Below are 24475 nucleotides of genomic sequence, written 5' to 3' on the forward strand. Positions count from 1 at the left end.
TGCAATTTTTAGAAAAACGTCTTGACCAAGCTAACTAAGATGTACTGTAATTAAAGCATGCTACTGACTTTCATCCACTCTGTCACCATTCTGCTGTCTTAATCACCACAATTAATTTACAGATATTGCGGTCTGTAATAATGGAGTGTGTTGTGAAAGTCCCATTGTGGTCACTGCTGAACGCAATCCAAGTTTTACATCTGTGCGGCATTAATGTGTGTGAATATCCAGTGTGCAGTGGCTGTTTGTGTTGAGTCCTGTCCAGTTCCTCTCATTGAACCGGGACAAGCCTGTGTTTCTGAACCATAGATGCAGTACTTAGAACATAACAGAAGGGTTACAAATGAAACAAGAGGAGGCCATCTATTCCATGTAGCCCATTTGGTACTTCGTTGAGCCAAGGATCTCATCCAGCCGTTTTGTGAAAGCAAGCAGGGCATCGCCATCAACCACGTGGGTGGGTAACTTCTTCTGTACTCCCACAATCCTTTGAGTAAAGAAACGCCTCCTTCTCTCCATTTTTAATACACTTTCATTTGTCTCAAATTTACAGATATCATGCCGTGGGTTGATCATTAAATATACCAGCTTGATAAGTAAGACTGTTGGAGAGAATTTTTTTTTAATGGAATCTTTTACCAGGTAGCTGGGTCAACAGGCGTAGGCTGCAACGGAACAGGTACAGGTTTATTCCAGGCTGTACACACTTCCCAAAGAAAACTCCATGGCAAAAACTTTTCCTTACCTTTCAGCATGGAATGAATCTGTACCTGTTCATCTGGTCATTTTCACTGCTTATTGAATATTCTTTTAGTTAGCATTGTGAGATTCCAAATGTTTCGTTTTGTAAGTCTTGTCTGGTCTGCAGTTCCCATCTGATATTCTGTGCTCTTTATTGCCAAACCTAAGAGATGTGTTAGCGTGCTAATAAATTTGGGGGGTTCCTGACTGACAAGCCTGGCTAGTCATGCAGAACTGTATTACCAGCAGTGTATGACAGGTACCATCATCAAGTTCCCAGATGTGTATGTACGGTATATATATGAGTAACATTTCCTTTCTATTATGTTCTTTGTGCTTAAAGGTTTTATTACACACGTTTCAAAAGGTTAGTGTTTCTTGTGTGGGTGTGTGTCATGAAACTGGTGACTTCATTTTCATGAAGTAGCAAAAGGTTATGATTTTCTGTGGTTTGAAGCCCTGAGTCCTCACTGGAACCTTTGTCTGGATCACAAAGCATTTTAACAGGATCTTCAGAGAAGTTTTTTAAAATCCTGAATCCCTAGAAAAACCCATAAGAAGAAGAGTTCTTTTTGCTTCTAGCTTACATGGATAAGAGGGAACATTTGGTTTTTCTCAATTTTGATTATCATTAAGGTTTTGAATTTTAACAGTATTCAGTACCAAAGGATATCTGGCCCCTGATGACTGTGGTTTGGCCAGGAAAACACAGAGGTTTTAAAATGTAATATCCTTTTTATTGAGGCATGTCTGTTATCAACAAATACTGCCTTTTTTATTTCATTACTTGTTCCTCCCATGTGCTCTGCTGAATGTTTTGTCCACATGAGAGACTCAGCAGCACATGATAAAATGTGGTAACCAGATGCAATTAAAAAATTGGCATGTTGGTAATCAGGCGCAATTTGACCTTCAAATAAAGTATTCAAAAGCAAATAAAATATCCTAAAGTGTTGAACATGTTCTAATACAGTGCTGACAGAATCCCCCTGGGTTGGTCGAAAATCTTATATTTTGCAGACCTAAAATGTAATTTGTTCCTCTTAAACGTTTTAATGAAAGATCAAAGTAACATGACTAAATGGATAAAACAAAGACATAAGATGTTTTTGGACTATTTAATTTACAAAATAATCCAACATTAAAAATCCTTGAGTAAATAAGTACAGTATGTGAACCCTTCGATTCAGTAACTGGTGGGACCCCCTTTAGCAGCAGTGACTTCAGCTGTCATAGCACTTCAGTGGGGCTAAGGTTAGGATTTTGACTTCTGCCATTCTGGTGGAGATCTGGTTGTAAATTTAGGATCTTTGTCATGCTTCACGACCCCACTTTGAGATGAGCTTCAGCTGACAAATGGGTGACCTGGTGTTCTCCACCTGATAGAAGGCCAAACGCATGGTTTCATGGTTCTTCAGAAGAAACTCAACTTTTGACACATCTATCCTAAAAACATTTTCATCCAGGTGTTCTTTGAAGAGCCTGAGAGGGGCGACAATAATTAATAATAATAATTGCTTACGCTTATATAGTGCTTTTCTGTGAGGCCAATTCATAGATATATAGACAATGTTCTTTTTAGAGAGCAGTGATTTCTTCCTGGCTGGCCCATGAAAACCATTGCCGACACAGGAGACGTGAACCATGACTGTGACTTCCTGGATGATTTGCCAGGTTGCTCTTGGGGAGATCTTGGCAGGTATCTCTGGTCCTGGGTGAAGTCACTGTAATTTTGCAACTTAAGTTTAATTTTTTGGCAACTTAATTTTTGTTCTAATTATCAGTGTGGTTTTGAATGTTTTCCATTTGTCAACTGTCTGGCCTACCCCTTTTCCTGAGAAATCAAAGGGATTTTTTACTTCTTATTAATGAGTTAATAACCTCATGCTGATTACCCCCTTAACTGTACTAACTAGGGGTTTGTGTATTATTTTCCATACACTGATTCTAATTTATTTTTTCTACTCTGTATACATCATTACATCTCGATTAGACATTGAATTTTTAATTGAATAATTCAATTCTTAATGCCCTAACTGAGGTCCTCATTTGCCTAATTGGACACTTTTGAAACTTTCCTTTGGTGGGGAGGAGATGGAAATTCACAGAGACTTACTGTACAAGCCTTCTGGACAGCAGCCCTTGAGGACCAGAGCTACTCTGAGGGCAAGTGCCAAAAATGGATGATTGTGTAGCAAAAGAAACATAAAAAGTCCAAGCTGTCCCCCGGGTCTGTTGAAGTTAGTAAGACCACAGGTTGCACTCGTTGCTAATTGTAATCGAAATTTCTTCCTGTGCTTATATGATTTACTATTAATGAAAACGTGGATGGCTTGTGATAGACAACTAATTTAACACTTTTCCCTGCCTTGTTTTTTTTTAATTCATCCACTTATTAATTGTTTGTGATTTAACGAAGTTAAAGTTCAAACGAAGTGGCTGCAAAACGCAACAGTTTCCCTAAATGCACACAATTCTGGCGATTTAGCGATGTTGGACCGGAGTTTCTTTAGCCATCATTCCAAAATACTACTCCCCCCACACACGCCCACATCAAAACTCCCCTCTTCTGTTCTGCTTTCATTCTTCCCGAAGTCCCGAAGTAGTGATCTGTGTCTCTTGGTAACCGCACGGCGAGTAACACCATCTAAGTGCCTCTTTTAAAACCTCTTTGAAGCGAAGAGTCAGGGTGGACCGAAGTCGTGGAGAAAGCATTAAGAGGCAGTTTGCTTCCATCAACAGAAAGACCAGAAAAACGAAACGAGATGTAGACTGGAAATCGGAAAATTACCAACGAAGAAGCAAAAAAACAACAACCTTGAGATGAATTACACCTGCCCAGTGGTACCGTCGGTAGCCCTTCAGCCTGTGTGGGATGCGATCCGCAGTCACGACGCTCTCCTGCTGTCACCGGTCTTCCCGGCTTTCATTGCGTTCGCGGCTCACCTGGTTATGTCTGTACCTTTCCTGGCTTTAGACCTCCTCGGTCCTCGCTGTGCCACGCTGCACCGATACCGCATTCCCCGCATCAGGGTCCAGCCGGCGAGTGTGCAGGTGTGGTGGCAGTGCCTGCTGAGGATAGCGCGCAAACACGTGGCGGTGATCGTCCCTGTCACCTTGCTCATCCAACGGGTGAGGACGCCGTCTCTGCCACCCGAGGCTCCGAGCTGCGCCAGAGCCCTGACCGAGGTCACTTTGTGCCTGCTCCTGTTCGACTCTCTGTACTTCGCCTGGCACATCTGCATCCATAGGTAAAAACCAAAACTACTTTTTTTTTGTAGATTCTTATATGTCAGCTCTCCTTAAACTGTTAACGACGTTGTTATTCTCTCCAGTTTTCTCGGAGTTTTAATGTAGCAATGTAAATAACACAGTGATACTTCGCTTGCACTGTCCAGAAAGAAAGTACACTTTTTATTTAAAAAAAAAAGATTTCGTAAGGTATTGTTGTTTAAATACCTATATGCTAAATTCTGTCATTTTTAGCTTTAGTGCACAATACAAGTTGTAAATACATGTATAGAAAAATCTGTATAGTCTTACCTCTACTGTAAAGCATCATCACAGTAAAAACGACTGCATTGTTTACTACTTGTACAATAAAGTAGAAATTACACGTACCCATACTTAACGATAATTAATATGCTTGCCGGTTTAGGCTCCGGCTACCCCTGCGACCCCACAGTGGGTGAAGAAATGGATGGATGGGTAAATTATATTGGTTTTAAAACAGAAGAACCTGTGTATAGGAATAATAATATTAGAAATAGGAATATAATAGGAAACACGACTGACGCGGTCTGTTAATGAATACAGACGAAGATACAGTAAGTTACTGGAACGAGCTCTTTACTCTCTACGTGCTGCAGCTCACTTAACTACCGTTACTGCTTCTCTCCATTACAGTCAAATAAAGTTAGTTATGCCAAACCCTACAGCTACAGATTACACTGTTTAGTGTGTTTTACAAAAAACTGCTGTAAAACTGTACTTTATGTAAAGGGAAGAATTTTAGAACTCCCCCCACAAAAAAGACCACCACATATCTGTATACGACACAGAAAAACTATAAGCAAGCGCAAGATATTTACATAACTTAATTAAACACAGTGGGGGGGAAAAGAGGTGTCGCAGATGTTTTATGTTTGTGCTTTTATTCTGTTTGCTTTTCAGTTTAAACGTTTAGCGATTGTGAACTATGAGTTTCTGTTTTCTTTTCTCCTCCGTCTGTGAAATGCCAGCTGAATGCATAAAACTATCTTGTGAACTGAAAAAAGAAAGTTTTTTTGCCGCCCCCGGAGAAAACATGTCCTGGATTCTGGACAGAGGTCCTGTAAGAACCCCCTGAATTCCATCCCCATATAGTCCATACAATCCATACAGTACTGCGTTTTTTTTTTTGAGTCAGTAACAAATCTTGAATTGTGGCTGGAGCAGTATACACCGTCATCGGTAGGATTCTTTAACTACGGTCTGACCACGCTCCAGTGTGCCAACAGATTTTCTGACCAAACGGGCTCTTAATGATCTAAATCCGTCTTAACTGAGACAGTTTAACAGCCTCTCCTAATTATTCAGGTATAGGTGCCTAGAACCAGCAGACATACTGTAGGACACCTGCAGACACACACACACGCCCACTAGGATACAGGCTGGGGACCTCTGGTTTACTGTACATTGCCACTTGTTTTATGTCTGAAAAGTAAAGCAAGTATTGACCTGTGCTGTTATGAAAGATCAGAAACTCTCCAGCACTCAGAATACAGGAGCCCTGCAAGATTTAGATATCTTACAAAATGCAAAACAGCTTAAGTCCTCAGTGAGTCGATACTTTAAGTTGCTACTCACACTGCTGCAGTTTTCTGATTCAAAACCATATTGTTTTGACATTTAACATGTGACTTCACTTTTCTCAGTGCGCTAGAATCTCGTAATGAATGTTCATGGCATTCAGTGTCTGTACAGGGCAAGCTGCAGGTGGGGTGGTGGTTTAGCTTTGGTAATGAGGCAGACCCTTTCCAATAACCTGCCAAATGTTCATAAGAGGAACTGGGCTTTTAACTTTAAATTCTGTAACCAGTGCAAAAGAAACAATCTTAATTAATCCAGAGGAGATTTCACTAACAATGTAGTTTAACCAAACAATGTAGCAAATTAAGATTCAGTGCTTACATTGTCTTTGAGAGTTTGGTCAACAGTAATAAGTTTACCAGGAGAATCAAGATGGAGTGATAATGGCACAGATCTATAGCTGCTTGTTTTTGTTTTGCTTTATGATCATTTATTTTTTAACCCTAGAAAATCACATTTTAATGCTGTCATAAAACTGTAAACTGCCCTATTTGTGACTATTGCTGGTGATTTACGAGCAGCACCTTGGACATGGAATTGTCCATTTGGACATGAACTTTGTTTAGTTTCATCTGCCTGTCTTGGGACAGGGGGGAGGATATTGTGTAGATCTGTGAAGTAGATTCTTCACACCCAATACATCACATGCAATGGGTTAAACATAGTGAACAATCTCAGACCCGTGAAGAATATGACGTTTCCACGGAGTCATAGTTACTGCAGTTCTAGTGTCAGCTTTTCAGTTTTTTTTCTCTCAGCTTTGGGGGAGCTAATAATTCCAGTCAAATGCTTAGGAGATTTCTAGGTATTGAAAGTGTTGGAGTGTGATAAAAAGATTCTTCTGAGTGCACTGCAGTCTATCAGTGATTCAGCAAACGCAGGAGACAGAAAAACTCCCAACAACTCTTCCAGGCATGAAATATTTTCTGGCTAACCAAGTTATACAGATAAAGTGACTAAAGATAAGAATAAAGCTGGACGTAAATATGTCAGCATTTAAAGATTATACATCCATATGAATAAAATGCAGGATTCAGTTTTGTTTCCTATTAGAAACAATAAAAAGCTACTATTTAGAGTGTGGAAAGCATGCCTAATAATAGGACCTATCATCTTAAACAATTTTAGGCATAAAAAAGGATTTCTGATAGAAATTTGGTATGGAATTGTTTAACTATTTAGAGTAGTAGTAACAGACTCTCTCTGCAGAACAGACCTTCAGGAATCTTGAATAAGAACTAAAGAATGTAGAAAGGTGACAAACAAAAGAAGGTTATTAGACCCACCTAGCTCATTTGGGGACTAGTACCTAATTAATCCAAGGATCTCATTTAGTCCTGTTTTGATAGAAGCCAAGGTGTCAGCATTGAAACATGGCTTCTACCAGATTCCTACATCCCTTAGTGGGGAAAAAATACCTCCTGTTCTCAGTTTTAACTGCACTTTCCCTTAGTTTGTACTTGAATTGTCTGCTTTGTGTGTCTCTGTTTGTTCTGAGAATGTCAGCTGTGTTGACCTTGCTGCTCCTTTGAGGGTTGTGGATGCTTGAGTCAGGTCTCCTTGCAAGTTTCTCTTCCTGACACTCTCTTGGGCCTGTCCTGGGAATGAATCTCTTTGCTCTTCTCTGGAATGATTCCAGTATCTTATTTGTAATATGGTGACCTCATTCTACACAGTATTCTATTATTATTTTATTTATTTTTTTAGATCACATTCTGAACTATAACTAAAACAGTAAGAGAGAATAGTGGCCCATCAGCACACAGCTTCAACAGAAACCAGGGAATTAATTTGATAATAATTAAATAATTAACACTGCCGTGCAACGTACTCCTTCCCAATTCACGCCCTTAGGTTCCAGCAACTGTCCAGTGGTTATTTCTTTCTTCCCTGTTTTGAAAATTATTTTGGAATTGAGTTTTGGCAGATGGTGCACATGGGTGAATTTAAACGAGGGATTTAAATGGGTGAATGTTTCAAATGCAGTGGAAAACAGACTAGACCTTGATTAGGTAGTTGCTAGTTGGACTGAAGAACTTGAGAGTTACTGGGGAACTGGAGTCCTGCGGGAGACTGGAGCTTGATGGGGAATTAGGAATCGTGGATATGTGAAGTTTTCTGTTTTGTTCTACTCTGTTGACTGAACAGTTGTATGACTGGTGCTTTCTGCAGGGTACCACAGATGTTTCGGTTGATGCACAGTGCCCACCATCTGCACCGGGACACCTTTGCCCTGGCAGCCCAGGATTCCAGCATCTGGGAGTTGCTGTCCCTGCAGGTCCTGGCCCTCTCCATCGCCGCCCTGCTGGGCTGCCATCCACTCAGCGAGGTAGTCTTCCACCTGCTCAATTTATGGCTGGCCGTGGAGTACCACTGTGGCTACGACCTGCCCTGGGCTACCCATCACCTTGTGCCCTTCCACCTGCTTGGGGGGGCCCCTTTCCACCAAGCCCACCACCAGCTTCTCCGTGGCAACTATGCCCCCTACTTTACTCACTGGGACCACCTGTTCGGGACCTACCTGGAGATCCCCAAGGACAGACCAGCTCACCTTTTGCTGGGAAAGAAAAAAAACCTCAAAGACGCTGCCATCATCTCCAGGACCTAGTTGCAAAGCCCTAACCTAAAAAAAATGGGAAAAGAAACAACAGAAAAGCTTGTCTTTGTTTGCAGTCTTCTCCTAAATACAGCTGTGCTCCTCTTTGTAGATGTACCACAAAGAGAATTACATCCTGACAGTCTTCTTATATTTGTGAATTGATGATGTTTGTTTGAGGGGATTCTAATGTAAGTGCTGTGAATATTTGGCTTGGGGGACTAACATTGTTGCTTTGCAGAGCTTGGGAACTGAGATCAATTCCCACGTGGAGTGCTGTCTGTGTGGAGTTTGCGTGTTCCCTTTGTGTTTGCATGACGTTTCTCCTAGTGCTCCGCTTTCTTCCCATGGTTCAAAGACATACTGGTAGGATAATTGGCTTTTGGGAAAACTGCCCCTAGGGGTGAGTCTGTGTTTGTCTCTCTGTGTGCCCTGCAATAGACTGGTGTCCCGTCCAGGGTGTACCCCGCCGTGCACCTGTTGCTTGCCGGGACAGGCTCCAGCTCCCCTGTGACCCTAAATTGGTAGAAGTGGTTTGAAGATGGATGGATATGTAGCTTGGAATTAAGCTACTTGATGACAATGCCTGTACAAAAATCGAGCTAACTGACTGAACAGTTGAGTTACAAACCTTTTAAATTGTGCTTCTGTAGAAAAGTACTCAAGCAAGTCACTAATCAGCCTCAAATTGTCTGTTCATTATTAAAGATGTGCTGCAGATGTTTTTTTTTGGATAGAAATATACAAAATGACTTTGTTTTTACAATTTATGTAGATTGATGTCTCTGAAGGGGAATGATTGTCTTTAAAATGATGAGAACACAAAGTTCTAGACGGCAAATGGCATTCATTTAAGATTTGGAATACAATTCTTTTCTATTTCTGACTGTGAGCTATTTCTTCAGCAGGGCAGCTAAGGGACTTGGCAAGCACTCTTATTTTTAAGAGACTCCATAATCTACTGTATGTGGACAATTGCATCAGTACCGTCAAGGCCTGTGAGACTTTGCTGGACTCAACCTAATAAAATGCACTATTGCTTTCTATCTCAGGGCTTTTTAACCAGTTGTCCTGGAACCCCACTTGGGTCATCAGCGATTGTCCAGGGGATCCCCAAGGACCAAGAGAAACTTTTTTCTGCAAGTACAGCCATATGAAAATAAGTACTCTGACGCAGTGGTAGTGCAGCTGCTGAACACCCTTTCTGCTTTTAACGTTTTATAATGGCTAGAAATATTATTTTTAAGAATGACACACATCCATGAGATTATATGTTTAAAATGGAGTTCCTGATGAATGTTTTGAAATGGAGTCCTCCAGCACTGGGAAAAATTGGACAAATCTGCTGCTTTAACTCGTGCAAAGGGGCATATTCTGGGTGTCGCTTGAACTTCAGGATTTTCTGCTTCTGATTATTGCCGATACGAGACATGATATGAAATCCCCTTGACAGTGTCTTTTGAGATCTCTTTTGAGACTCTGTCTTGCACGTGGTGACTCATCACACCCACCAGATCTGCTGGACTGGTGTGAATGCTGTCGCAGCCTTGTCCATGGATGGAAGGCTCGTCAAGGTGTGTTAGTATCGTTTCATGAGGAACAGCAACACCTGAATGGACTGAAAAATGTCTATTGCTTAGTCCTAGTAAGATGTGGCTCGACTCCCTGGCTGAGGGCCCGGCCCTGGCTGTGGGACAGGAGAGTGAGGAGTGACGAAAAGGGAGCTAGAAAAGTGGAAGAGGGCTGCAAAGGAAGATGATCGCAAAGGAGAAAAGATGGACGTGTGGTATGTACAGTATTATAAATAAGGAGTGGTATTTATAGGGCTGGCCTCAGCACAGATGAGCATTAAAGCTGAACAGGATTTAGTGAGTGAATGCATGTGTGTGCACGAGCCCTAAGATTGGACGTGCGTCTTGTCCAGCATGTATCCCATCTTGTGCCCAATCTTGGCCGGGATAGATTCCCCCATGACGCTATATTGGAACGGTTAGAAAATGGAAGGATTGATAGACGGATTCATAGGGCCGGTCTAAGCAGAGATGTGCACTAAAGCTGGACAGGTTTTTCGTGAGTGAATGGATGTGTGTGCAAGTGTCCCGTGATGGACCGGCGTCTCATTCAGGATGTAGTCCTCCCTTGCAGGTTAGGCTCCAGGTCTCCGTGAACCTATAAGCATAGCAAGGTGCCAGAAAATAGTTGGATGGCTTTACTTCCCTGAAAAATCCACAGTGCATCCCTTCAACAAACGGACAACTGCCTGGTGTCCAAATTCAGTCTGACATTTCAAAGACCTATTTTTTGTATTCCCTCGTTAAGCCTCAAAGCCAGAACAATAGAAATGATTGGTACTTTCCTCCATTTTTCCAACACATCCCCGAGGACTGCAAAGCGTTTTGAACAGAGGAGGGGGCTCAGTCCACACAGGCCATATGGAGGTGGGTGGATCAAGAAGGGAACTTGAAGAAGATACGACTGTTTGAGCATGGAGTGGAGTTTAGTCAGAGCACCAGAGCTAACAGCCCCTCTCTTCTGAGCAGTGCCATAGGATTAATGACTAAGTAGTCAGGACTGCAGCTCAACATACAAAGGGCACCACACTGGGACGCTGGTGTCTAAATTATTGTCCAGGAGGAAGTGCGCCACCTAATGGTCCATCCACACCACAGCAGCCGAGTTTTCCCTTGATGTCTCTTGACCCAGAACTGATCTGCAAGCCATGCTTAGCTTCATAGATCTGACAAGATCAGGCTACAAGGAGCTTCAAAGAAGACTTTATCTGGAAACAATACCAAAAATGACATATCAACTAATGACTCCATGGATAATTCGAGGCTCAGGGCAGTTAAACACAGTGAAAACGTATTAAAATAATATATAACCACAGCAAGAGTAAAGTAAAGCTACAGTAAAACCCACCAAAACGTCGCTGTACACTTTCATCAACCAATGATTTGACTGGTTTGATATAACTGGTGAAATTAAAAGTGAAACCGAGGAATACATATTCCATTAACGTCTTCCTGCAACAGGTAACTCCTAAACGCTGCTGTGAAGCTACTACATACTGTATAACCATCTGCTTCCATCTAGCGGTGAAGATGAGAAATATGAGCATTTCTATTCAATTACAAAAAATATATTTTTTTAATTATAAAATAAAGATTTTTTTGTGGTACAAAAACGAGCAGAGGGACGTTATCGTATCGAGGACAAAAAACAATACATCTGTTTCTATCGTCCATTTTCTTACTATCATGACATGAGTGTTCCAGTGTATTTTCCCTTGTTTAAAAAGTTTATTATGAACATAAACATTATGCGATGTGCCTATGTTTGCTTTAAATTAAATAATGCCGCTCAGTTAGAGTTTTATCAAAAATTCTATAGTAACGAGGAAGGTGCTAAGCCTCTTGTATTTTATAGATGAAATAAATGCTTATTAAAAAAGTTTTAAGTTTTTTATATTTCCTTTTCACACTATTTCAAATGCTAATTTGCACATATTTGACTCCTTTGGCTAGTCTCCAAGGTGCTACCGCGTGCGTTTTGGCTGTCAGATTTGAACTGCCGGAAAACGTTAAAAGACGACATTGCTTTTTTGAAACAAAAGACGTCAAGGGGGTCTGAATAAAAGTAAGTCGTGGCACTGTCTTAACAAACAACTCCAGAAATTATTTGTGTGAGGAAGAAACGATTGAAGTGGAGTTACCTATACTCTAGAGGTACAGTAATGTAAGATGGGATTTTGTTCTCAAGGGGCAATCTGTAGTAAATAAAATTAAGGGGCAAAACAAAAATAGGCCATTCGCACCGGCTTCATAAATAGAAATGCCCTTATGGTTTAATGAGAAGGAGTACTGAAGTACTTACAAAAGAGCGACCCTATCCGTCAATGACCAGCACTACGTCATTAATGTCTGAAGTGTTGTGCGTATCTTAAAACCAGAATCAGTGACGCCGAGGGAGAGATTGGACACATACTGTATCTAATTCTTTCTCTCCGATCATCCTGACAATGCAGACATCATTTTCATTCAGTGTGTCCCGCTCTCCTTTCCACCCTCCTTTTCCACCACACCCACGGAGTGTAATGGCTGATCAAGAACTATGCCTGTATATCAGAAACTGAATGGGTATAATAAGAAGGAAATTGCAAGTACACCCAATAACTGCTTTGCTTATGTCTTTGCAAATGAAGTGGTCAGAAATATACCTATTTATATGGTATATGATAAAGTCATTGCACAAAGCTTGTCAATTGCAGAAATATAAAAAAGAAAAGAAAAAAAAGTGAACATGTCCAGTAGGTATACAGTATAACTTTAAGAAAAAGTTTTGCTTGTCTGTCACTAACAGATTTTTGCTTCTCACTATAAACTGGAGAAATAGCCAGAGACTGGAAGTTTCCACATATGATATTTATACACAGAGAGAGGAAAATACTGAACATGGTATGTTCAGTAACAAGACAGTTTGACTTGTGTGTCATATAAAATACTGTAGTCTGCATTTAGGGACAAGCCGATGTTATATTTCCACAGTAATGCTGTTACTGGGTACCGTCTACATTTGTTCTGCTGAGGGGGATCTTGCTAAGCAAATCGTCTGGACGTTTTTTGAAGAAGCCATAAAATGTTCTGACACTTTGAAATGTTGTGTCTGGATGTTCAGAACGTACAGTAGAACTCAGTAATAATTGCAGTAATAATTGTAAGCAGGGAAGAGTCGGGGTAAGCCAATGTAAGAAGCGAAGTTCTGTGAGCTGAGGTGTTGGTGTTAATAAGAAATTAGTCTGATTTTCTGATGATACCAAGTATGGGGGAATGATGAACAATTAAGATACAATTAGGACGGTATGATAAGATTTGCATAGCATTCAGAAGTGGGTAGTTATGTAGCAAATTAAATCCAATGTTTGTCAATATAAACATTTGCATTAGAAAGCTCTTAGTTTAAAAAAGGAGATTTTAAAAGATTCATTACTCTCTCAACATTTTAGCAATCCACAGAAGGAATAAAATGCAAACAGGATGCTTATTTACATAGTAAGGAATGTAGAATACATGTTAAGAGGTGTTATGCTGAAACTATACAAAACACACTGTTGAGCCTGCACACACGTCTAATCCCTGCTTTACAAAAGGTTTCAAGAACCATTGGAGAAAGTCCAGAGCAGCAACACTCATTCCAGGGGCTTAAGGAGATGAGTTATGCAGACAGGCTGAAGTAATTTAATCTTTTCAGAGGGGATCTGATTTAGTTCTTCAAAGTTTTAATGGAACTCAATAAGTTGTCTCAAGTCCAGTCAGTGAACAGAATGCAGGAATATAACACATCACCAAGTTGGTTTTGCACTAATATTACAAAATACTTTGTTACACAGAGTTTATTTGTGGAATGTAATACCAGGACACATAGTGAAGATACTGGAATTGTTTGTCTTGGCTTGATGCTGTGAGATTCATTTAGATTATAGGGAAGAGACAAGTACTACACAAAAATCCAGAAATCTGAACTTTCATCATATTAATGTGATACATTTGCATACAATTGTAGTTAAAAGCAATATTTGTCAACAACAATATTCAATGCTAGACTAATGGAACAGTGTCTCAAATGGCACTTTCCAAAACACACCAATCGATTACTCAATCATGATATTATGATAAATTATAATAAAATTATGATTTTCTTTTTTAGAAACTACATGACATCCTGTCTGAAGATCTAGATCACAATGAACAGGTGTCTTCACATGCTACTTTGCAAAGGTATGATTTGAAGAAACAAACTTTCTGTCTCATTGGGCTTTATTCTTAATTAACTGATAGTGGGGGGGTCTTCATTTTTCTTGCCACTGCTTCTGGCACACTATGCCTTTGTAGTGCAATCTTGATAAGCCAGGAGAAAGAAAAATCCTGAAAGGAGGGCTCAGGTGTGTGTCCTGGGGCTCAGGCTATAAACTGATCTGCTGTAAGAGCGATGATCCAAGACTCAGTGTTGTTTGCACTGAAGCATGTGTACAGTGGAGGACAGGTTTCCTGGAAGTTTGTCAGAGATCTTTACAGTTCCCGGGTTCTCAAACTTTCTTCAAGCTATGCGTGGTTAATATGTGCAGGAGCTCACGTACAGTACTGTGGGCCGGGGGTACGGTGCCAGAGAACAATGGATGTCCCATCTCATCCTTGGGCACAAAGCGCTAACTTCCAAGTCACATACAGTACAGCCAGCTAGCTATCAGCAAGATCTCGAGCGCCAAAGCTCTGCTGAATGGAGAGATGAAACTGTGACCTTGAGGTCAGGCCTCCCTGGTCTTTATTAAATGCAATTAAGACATTTCCTCTCTTCTAAATAACCACGTTTCTGTGCCTGCTCACTCTCGCAGCAGCCTCCGTGCACACTGTGAATAACAGCAACAAACAAAAAAATGACATAGATAGGAATGATTACGCACCGCCTACTGTAAGCGAGGGACGATTTCAAGGAAGTTTTAGTTTTGTCAAGGGAAACCCTTGCCTCTCTTTATATGCATCAGTGACAGGGTTTTGAACTTTTCATGTCCTAGGAGACTCTACAACCTTGATTGCGAAGCCTAACAGGATCTGATGATGGTGGGTCATAATGATTTTTGAGATGCAGAGATATGTTTTTGATTGGGGGAGGGTGGGGCCATGAGATCCCGCGTCAGAGCGAGGGCCTGGCAGGGCTCATTGTCATCAAGGGCCCCTGCGTGATTCCAGACAGAGAAGGTGTTGGGAGATCTTCCTGAAACGTGCAGCTGACCTGGTTCTCATAAACAAGGATAGACGCAGTGGATACATGCAAACCATTGCACGTACCGTATTTTTCCATGCACAGTTCTTCTGCCTTGAGAATGGCAACCAAAGTCACACTTCAGATAATCTGTTGATCTGTTGCTCAGGTGTGGAAATTGGAAGAAAAAAGTAAATAGGTGGAAAAGAGTTACATTTCCGTGCGGTGTGTGATATAATTGAAAATGCATAAGTATATGCCCTTTGGCCTCTTTTAGGGGATGTTTCTGAATGTCTTTATTTGGGAAAATGTAAGAAAACAAACATGCACAAGGAAAATGGGATGAGACAGAGAAGATTAACTGGGGGGCGCTAAGAGCTTTCACAGTGTTTCAAGGGTTTAAGAAGTTGTAATGTTCATTTATCATAACACAGTACTAAAGAGAACAAAGATTTTATTTGTAATCTTCATATGGGTATATGTGCAGATAAAACACTCAATATGTTGAAGGAGTATTTCAGGAGGCACTGCAAAGAGAAAAAATATTTTGAAATTCATCGACTGGAAATTTTATGAGCTACTTTGGCAGACATCCTTAAAATTAAGGAAAGGTCCTAGAGCCAAAGTCTAAAACGTCAGTAGATAACTTCTGGTGAAAATATGCATAAAATGTATTTTTATAACGACCCCCTTTTTGACTAAGAGCTCAGAGCACCAGATTTAGAAAGTTGTTGTTTTTCCAGCAGATTATAACTTCCCCCTTTCAACACTGAGTCGCATGAGATTAAGTCAATTGAAAAAGGCCAGACTCTCTCTTGTAGTTCAGCTTTTATAAATATTTCGTTAATTATCATTGCTCAAAGTTTGTTTTAAATACTCCGACTATCAGCTGGAGGTTTTTGCCCTCCTTTTGAATGTGCCTTCAGCAACAGAACTTTACCAGCATTCCCATCTCATTAGTAACTAAGGCTGCGAGAAAACAGATCATCATGCTCTCCAAAGGAAGTTTAGTTTCACAATATCAACATCTAATCCCCTTTTCTAAACACTTTAGCGCAGCTGGTTTTCTTTGGTGAAGATGCTCGTTTTTCAAGCAAAGTGGGAGCTCTTTGCAACCTCCAGTTGCCAGCTTGAACTGGAATTCAAAACCGAGTGGGAATGAAACAGCACTGGAGGTGTGCCGGGAGGTGAGGATTAACCTTGAAAAAGAGCGAAATTCACACCAGGGACAGGCCACAGACTGAATATAACCATGTGCTGTTTGTGTTTCTGGACAAGTGCGCTCTTCAGTCTATTGACAGCACTGCCATGTGTACCTGTCATGAGAATTCCTGTGTGAGAGAGTGTGGACATGCCACACTTGTTGCTCTCCCAGCAGCAGCACTTCTGCTCTGTTGTGCTTGGGAAAGTTTCCATGGGCACCGAAGGGCAGCATAACTATTGAAGCCTGCACAGCAAGTCAGCAATGTCCAAGTTCAGTGCTGCTGCAGATTTTGTATTTATTCTTCAGTCTTCAGTGGTAAAACACTTGGGAAACCTACAGTCAATCGATTGAGCAATTAGTTCGATTACGAAATGGAGAGCAGGAATCATATGGAAGCCAGGAAGATCCTACGAGTCTTGAAGACAAGCTCATTATTCAAAGCTTTCTCCTACTGATCGCGCAGGGCAGTTGAGGTTATAATTCAGACTATAAGGCTGTTTTCCATCATGTCTTTAGAAATTTGCAGTGAATTCCGTCGGCAATCACTGTACTATATACACGTCTTGATTTGAGTAATTTCTTGTTTTTCCTTCATTTCACAGGAAAGATACTGTATTTGGTCATAAAGTCCAGAACTAGGTCACCAAATTAAAATGTCCAGGATTCCAGCTAAAAATATTTATAAGCATTATATGTGAAATTGTAGATACAGTATATAAGCTAAGTGGTTTACACAGTACAATTAGTAATGTTCAGTATTGACTTAGTTTTAGTTTTTTTGTCAATGATTAGTATGTTTGAGAGTTCAAAATAGTTTATACCCATTATAAAATCACATGAACTTTATGTCAACCTTATAATACCTCTCGTTTTCACTGGAATTTAAATCAGGCACCTTGTAAGAAAGGTGCCTTGTATTGTCTCTAGAGCTTTTGATAAATGTTTTATAGCATAGTGATACAACGAAATGCTATTACCTATATGTTTTATCACTCTTACAGCTTGTCTCATGTCGTTTGGTCACCATCATATCTCCCCCCAGTTTAGGCAATGTGATTAGATACTGTGTATCTTCGCCATATAAACGTGTCAAGCAGTTTTTTTAAATTTAAGGTTTTCTTCTCTGATCAAATGTTGACACAGTTTTTGCTAATGCATATACACATTAAAAATCTATTTAAATAATGAGAACAAAAATGTGCATTTCTCAAAAGATTGGAAAGCAGTATTTTCTGGCATATGAATTGTTCTATAATGAAAATCCTCACATTTTTATAATTGTTTTGTCTGTTATCATATTTTTTTCAGATGCATACAAAAGCCTCCCAGTGTTCCATGTCTGTTTTCTATTCTGCCCATCTCTCATAGAATGGCATTTTCTCAAGACGTTGTTGCTGTTACCCTGCATAAGATAATGTTTTGCTTTATTCTAGTTAACGTATAGTTTACATACACTTATATGTGAACTCCATGAACATTCATACACATGTAGTGAAGTTCATACACATTCAAACAGCCCCCTGTGCTTTGATGAGGAAGTAATTGTACTCCCAACATTAAGAGAGAGAACAAGAAACAACAAGGTGTATACAGCTATGCATTCTCCTTTGTAATGTTCGGAGAACTTGAAACTGTCATAAAACAGACAAAGAGGAAGTTACCCTTTTTTGCGTGCTGAAAACAAACTTTTAATCTCTTGGAAATACTGAAACATTCCCAAAACACCTACTACACATTTACGTTTTCTTTAGTCAGTATTTTTTACGCATAATGCTGTTTAGTTCACATTTTCATTTACAGTTCTTCAGTGTCACAATCACATCAATAAATAAATCAATAAATATGATTAATGAAAGCAGCACAGAAAGGGGAGTGGGGGCTAGTGGAGGGAGGGGCAGGGAGTTTGCGTGAACCCAGCTGAAAGTTAGTCAGCGTTGGTATTTGATAAAAGTATTTCTCCTTGAGACCCTCATGGAGTGTTGGGGAGGCATGCTCTTCAACAGATATTTCCACTTATCGCTGCCAATGATAAGTGAGATCTTTGCCATAAAAGTGAAAAAAGAGTCACAGTGCAGTTCTGCAAGACGGAGGGGTCCTCGTCAGTACCATTAGCCCAAGAATCTGACAGCTCCCCACATCTCTGTTCCACCAAGTGACGGGACACATGTTTCTCAGCCCTAACACCTCCTTATCATGAAGCTATAGGGAGCAGGGAAGTGCTAATAACAGGGCATGTGATCCTTGGTGAAGGTTGTTGGGGGGAAGATAACTTGTGGAGAAAGGTCCAGTTCTTTTTTTTCCAATTGTTTCTTGTGCTTTTTTGCCATCCATACAGCAGAACAGCATGCCACGCCAATTCTGTTTCTGTCGTGAGACATCCTGTCAGGGACAAGCCTTTTTCCATAGTGTTTTAAAACTACTGGAAATGAATGGTGGAACAGACTGTTTGAACATCTGTCCTTAAAAGGGGGAGCAGGAGGAAAACATTTGATCAGCTGGGATGTTCTTTGCCTACAATTCTTTTTACCTTTCTTTAGGCATAAAAACTAGGATTCTTGAGGTTATAGATCTGCATTATAGGTTGAAGTTGACAACCATGACAGTTACGTTCCAGCAAAACTAGAGGCTAATTCAAGAAAAACATGACGCATATAATCAATACAAACACAGAATAGTAGGGCTTTCTGAAGTCCTGTTTATGCTCCTAACCATACATGTGTATCCTTTCCAGAGAGAGGTAACTGTAAATGCTTGTGTTCAGTTTTTCTTTACACCTTGAGAGACAAGGAGATATTGCTGTCCAGGATGCCAGGGTATTTGCTGAAAGAAAACAACTGTTGTGGCAGTATATGGGTTATGCATTTGGAGTTTGAAGTTCAAAAGCAGTTTTCACAGTGACTTGGGCCTTCCATGGAACTTGATGTGTCCTTTAGGGACTGAGCTTGTAACTCTGGACCCAAGGAGCTGCAGTCCAGTAGGGTTTATAAGTGTGAATAATCAGCAGTTAATTATTAATCATTCAAAATAAATAATTAGTTTTGCCAGGTAAATCAAGAGCATTTATATGACCCTGCAGTCTTTGAGGATTAGAGCTGTGTACCTTGTGTCCAGAGAGGTTCTTAATTCTTTTTTTTAAACATCTCGAATGAGGAGTCCACACTTCACTTTGCACTGTAGTCTCACAAAGCAGCTTTTCTGGAAATTACTCCTGGGGTCTCCATTTAAAATTGTAAATATCTTTAAACAAGCAACAAAAGGCTTAGAAATAAAATGGTAAGAATGGTCTTTTGTCCATATGGTTCATGTGATTCCTTCATCAGTGTCAGTCAGCTTATTTTCTGCACCTTGATGTAGACTCAGTATATCACTGCTGTATTTGGCTGTTTCTCCATTCCTATTGTGGGTCCAGTTCTGTACACTCTGATGGTGGTTCACCGGGGCTGATAAATGCACATACAGAATTTGCTAGATTTTCGTTATGCAGTCTAGATTCAATCAAATGAAAAATATACATCCAAAAAAGGAACAGAGCATATTGATCGCAGATGTACTTGATCTAAAGCTTGTCACATGATCAACAGCAAATCTGTTTAGGATAATATGTTACATCATAATCATCTAATTGAGTAAATTTAATGTCTAACTCACTTTACAAACGATTACTTCAGATACTTGTATCTTACTTTAATTTTGGAAGGAAAGCTTTGCATCTCGTTGAATATTGAATACTACCAAATTCATATAAAATCTCACTGACATAACTATATAGGCTTATACATCATTTAAAGATGTTTTAAAATTAATCTTCATTAACAAATTATTTCAAAGCAAAAGAATAATTAATTTTAGGATGAAAAATGTAAGTGGACAATTTCACTCTTTGCATACAATTTCTTTACAGATTTAACAACATAATTAACAAACACACTGTACACAATCATTAAATAATCTCTTTCTTTAAATACAAAATTTACACATTTACAGACAGGTAAAATTAAATATCCCCACGCTGACTATACATACATATGTATTCCCCCCTTTTGTGTATTTCAAAGTCTGTGACTATCTACAGCCGCACTCCGCCACTACCATCCCTTCGTACTTATATTTGTATGTGACAACGCCTGTGTCATCCATATAAAGCAGTGATATGGGGTCTAGCTTTGTGGGCACACAGCAGGCTCTGGACACCTTCTGTGGGCTCCTCATATGAACCAAAGTCCGAACGATGGCGTGCTTTGTTGGGGACACATGCTCTGTCATGGGGTAGGTGCACATTCCATTGCACTCGTATGCCTCATAGCCAGTAGGAGCGAGTATCCAAGTATCCCACCCGATGTCTTTGAACTCCACGTAGAAGGAGGTCTTTTTGCAGTGGTTGCCCTTGGCGTTCCTCCGGATGCGGGAGGCGGTGTCATAGATCAGGTTGGACCTCATCTGGATCAGAGACTCCTCGTTGGGACCTTCCTCTCCGTCCTCCCCCAGCCCATTTAGGTCCATTTCGAGGTTCTCCAGCTCCAGCGGCTGTTCGTGTCCGATCATCTCATTGAGCTCTTTCTTCTCCTCCTTGTGGTCGCCGCTCTGGTCATCGGAAAAGACGATGAGCAAGGGCTCGTGCTTGGCCTCGGGGTTGATGTCGATGTCCAGGTTTCCTCCCTCAAAAGCCTCTCCGCCCATGTCGTTGACACTCTGGATGTGCACCTCCAGACGATGTGTGGTGTAATCTAGCTTGCGCCAGTGCCTGGTGGCCTCAGTCAGGTCAAAGGCCTCCCAGCTACTATCTGTCCCGAATACCTGCCTTGATGCAAGTTCCACCAGCTTTTCCTCTCTCCCAACCCGTTCTCCTCCAGCTCTTCTCTCTGGCTCCTGACCCTCCTTTTTCTCCTGTCTCCCCTCGCGCACCTCATAGATCGTCACCTTCCTGTCCACTCCCTCGTACAGCCGGCGGTCTCGCTGAACCAAAGTATAGAGACGCAGCTCTGCCATGGTGATTCTCTCGTGGTGAGGAATGGACATGTTGAAGAGCAGGGGGTGTTTTCGGATCCCACTGATGTCCATGCTATAGGAGGATGTATCTATGAGAGAGGAATCAGAAAAAAAAACTCATCGAACTCTGCCCACAGGCACATTTACTTCATTCACATTACTTTTTTATGAATGCTGCGTCATATTGTTGCACAATTAAGTCTTTTCAGAAAGGAAAGACATTTTTTCTTGCAATATTTTTTTGAGATATTGCTTGTGAGCATACCTGTGGAAAGAAATTGAGTAACTAGAAGCTTATGTACAAGATAATGCATATTTAGAAGGCCTTTTTTCCCCCTTTTTTCCTAAAAATGAGCAAATATTGTTTCTTCTTCTCACACCTTCCAGTATTTTGTGTGGTGGCACTTCCAGATTATGAAGGGAATTAGATGCCTATTCAAGGGCATGTTTGAAACCAGTCATAGTAATAAAATTCATTATTACTTAACCAAACAAACACATTCTGTTTTGCATAACATATATAAACAATGAATCAATGATTTATGTCAGTTTTGTCATAAATTACAGAATAATTAATTTTGATCTCTGTGAAAGATTAGTGAAGAAAATTAATTGATGCTATTTCACAAAACAGGATTTTGCATAAACATAAAAATTTAAACCTGGTAATCAAAAAAAGCTCAAAATACCTTCACTACAGTTGAATACAGTAAAAAATGGTTTACAGAAATAAAAGAACAAGTTTCTGTGTTTTTATATTTATTAATTTTTAAGTACTGCTTGCACTAGCATCGCAGAACTTTTTCTCCTTCGACAGTTATGTGTGAAGGGTGTCGAAGTATGTATCCCACCTTGCAGATTTCTGTTCTGATAGCAAGTGTCTTAAAGTCATTTCCTCTCTAGCTTTTAGTGAGTCAAAAACAGGAAACTGGTAGGGCTGTGAACTTTGACCAATGGAGAGTGCTTTAATCATGTGCCATAATATCCATTGTCAAGTTTTGTAAATTAGCAACGATTTTGGTAGTCATTGAACAACTGTTTCTTCATCAAAATCAACATATCATATTCTTAAACTATAGTGTGCAAAATTGAGATCTTTGAATTCTTTATTTGGATGCTGACTTATCTGATGTCAAATGACCTTAATTCCTAAATTCTGTTTATATTTTTGAAATCATATTGTTTTACACTACTGCTCTCCTTCAACAAGCTTTATTCATGAACTGTATTACTTTTTAAGCAAAATTGTGCAGATTTTTCCTACATATATTTACTTATATCATAAGTATATATTTGGCTTGTATTCCACTGTTTTGTTAAGACTACTGCTTGTTAGGTAATCTGAAAGCCACATCTTCCTAGCTTGTTACACCAAGGAAAACAAAATTATTTTCTGGGCATGTACAAACATCTTGTGCATTTCACATTATTCCAATCTATAGACTTGATGTTTCACCTTCCGTAAGCAGATTATCCTGTAATGTTTTCCTACTGAAATTGTAACTGTTTTACAGTATGGTAAAAGTAAATCCTGATAGATCATCTTTTTGTAGTAAATGAACAGCCTTTAAATTATGTGTATATGCAGAGATTAGAAACTGTGATGTATTACAAAACTGCAACACTTCATAGTTTTCATGATTTCAATCACTGTAAATTAAATGTATCAAAATGACAAGCTTGGTTTCTTCTCAACTCTTCAAGTTGTAATAATAGACTAATAAGAGTAACAGAGGTTTATATATTGTTTTTAATTCTAAGAATTAAAGAAGATTAATCTAAGAAATTAAAGACATTTTCTGAGTTGTGTGCTCAGTTTACATTAGTCCTTCTTTACGAAATAACTTAGCAATTTACTATTTTGCATGCTTTTACCATTATCTTTGGTAGTTAGCATCTGCTTCTAATTCCTGAATTCACCATCATTGTCCTCAAAGCAAAAGTGCATCAGCTACATCTTCATGAGACAGGAATCTACAAAGCAGATATTTCATAAGAATCAAATCTCACTTGGAGATCTTATAAATCTTATACATGACAAAGTGCACTGAGGTAAGATCTCCACCAATAATTACACTGATTGAAAATACATTAAGTAAAAAATACCGATTCAATGAATAAGTAAAGATACTATAGTCATTGGCAGTATTAAGATGTGACTGGAGACTTGCAATAACCACAAATAAACTTTCCGTACTTTCACTTACCAGATGTATGTGTCTACGTATTTGTTTTACCCAGAATTCTTTGTGATTGTTAGAAGCACCTGAGAAGCATTGTAAACACTAATTTCTGACTACCCACTGGATTTTTATATTGTGGAGGTGCCCTTCCCCACTAGCATGAGTCCAAGAGCACTTAGTTAATTAAAATACAAAACACTTGCAGATAAATGTGCACTATCCCTGCCTTAATTTGTGAAGTGCATACCTTCATTTTTGAAGCTCCTGACAATGTTGCCAGAAGGCATGGAAGATCGGTCATTGGCAAACTTGTTATAGAGCTGCAGCATGTACTCTGGGGGTTCCACTTTGGTGGCATCTTGCTGCGGGAAACCCGACAGGTTGAAGGTCTTTAGGAATTGCTCCCGAATCGTCTGCACGAAGGTCTGGAAATCCAGTTCGCTGTCTTGCTCTAGAAGGGGGTCTCCAAAGAGGTTGTGCCTGTCCATCCCCATTGCAGGACGGGGGTCTTCAGGAGCCATGATGGGGCTGCAGCACCCAGAGTGGATAAGGAGCCACAGGGCCACAAGTGACCTCAGTCTGACAGTGTCCATAGTCCTGCTGGCTTTCGTAGCACAGGGGCGACCTATAGATTTTCGTTGCCTTCCAATACAATGACAACACTCTGCACGTTCAGCTCAATTTGCTAGCTGGCTGGCAGGAATGACTGGTGGAAAGGTTTGCCTTTCTTATAATCTCAGGAGGGCAGGGCTGGTGTCAACCAGAGCTGACAAGTTTGGAATTGCTTCTCCACTCTGTGACTTGTGACCACACACTCTCGCGCTCTCTGTCCAATTTGAGAAGCTCTGAGCTTCAGTAACAGGATGACTCTGCTTTGTCCAACTGTGACATCCTTGTCTGTTTTTTTTTCTCTTATCTCTGAATTGGGAAGCACTGCAACAGAATTTTGGCGTGTGTGTCTCTGTGTGTGTGTGTACATGGGCAAGTTTTTGTGTGTTGTTATCAGTCTTATCCCCTCTCCCTTAATGAGGATTTTGTAAACATCATTCCCATTCGGCAGTAGCTTCCGAGATAGGATGGTTTGATGGGGTGGGAGAGGATGAGGAGTTTTTCTAAATGAGAGGCTTAAGTGGCACTGCTGGAAAGACAGACCCTTCC

The 24475-nt window shown here is 40.1% G+C and overlaps 2 protein-coding genes across 2 annotated transcripts; one reads left to right on the top strand and one right to left on the bottom strand.

Annotated features, from left to right (window-relative positions):
* Positions 1-3520: 3520 nt before the first annotated feature.
* LOC148839190 (cholesterol 25-hydroxylase-like protein) lies at positions 3521-8200 on the top strand. Its single transcript, XM_088909239.1, has 2 exons — positions 3521-3992; positions 7765-8200. The coding sequence occupies exons 1-2, from the start codon at positions 3565-3567 to the stop codon at positions 8198-8200; spliced, it is 864 nt and encodes a 287-aa protein (XP_088765365.1). The 5' UTR covers positions 3521-3564.
* Positions 8201-17811: 9611 nt separating this feature from the next.
* bmp10 (bone morphogenetic protein 10) lies at positions 17812-24151 on the bottom strand. The gene is made up of 2 exons (XM_088908745.1): positions 23565-24151; positions 17812-21223 (listed from the first exon to the last, which is right to left on the bottom strand). The coding sequence occupies exons 1-2, from the start codon at positions 23908-23910 to the stop codon at positions 20211-20213; spliced, it is 1359 nt and encodes a 452-aa protein (XP_088764871.1). The 5' UTR covers positions 23911-24151; the 3' UTR covers positions 17812-20210.
* Between the last annotated feature and the right edge of the window lie 324 nt (positions 24152-24475).

This window comes from Atractosteus spatula, chromosome 2 (assembly GCF_055471065.1).
Source record: "Atractosteus spatula isolate fAtrSpa1 chromosome 2, fAtrSpa1.hap1, whole genome shotgun sequence".
Lineage (NCBI taxonomy): Eukaryota > Metazoa > Chordata > Actinopteri > Semionotiformes > Lepisosteidae > Atractosteus > Atractosteus spatula.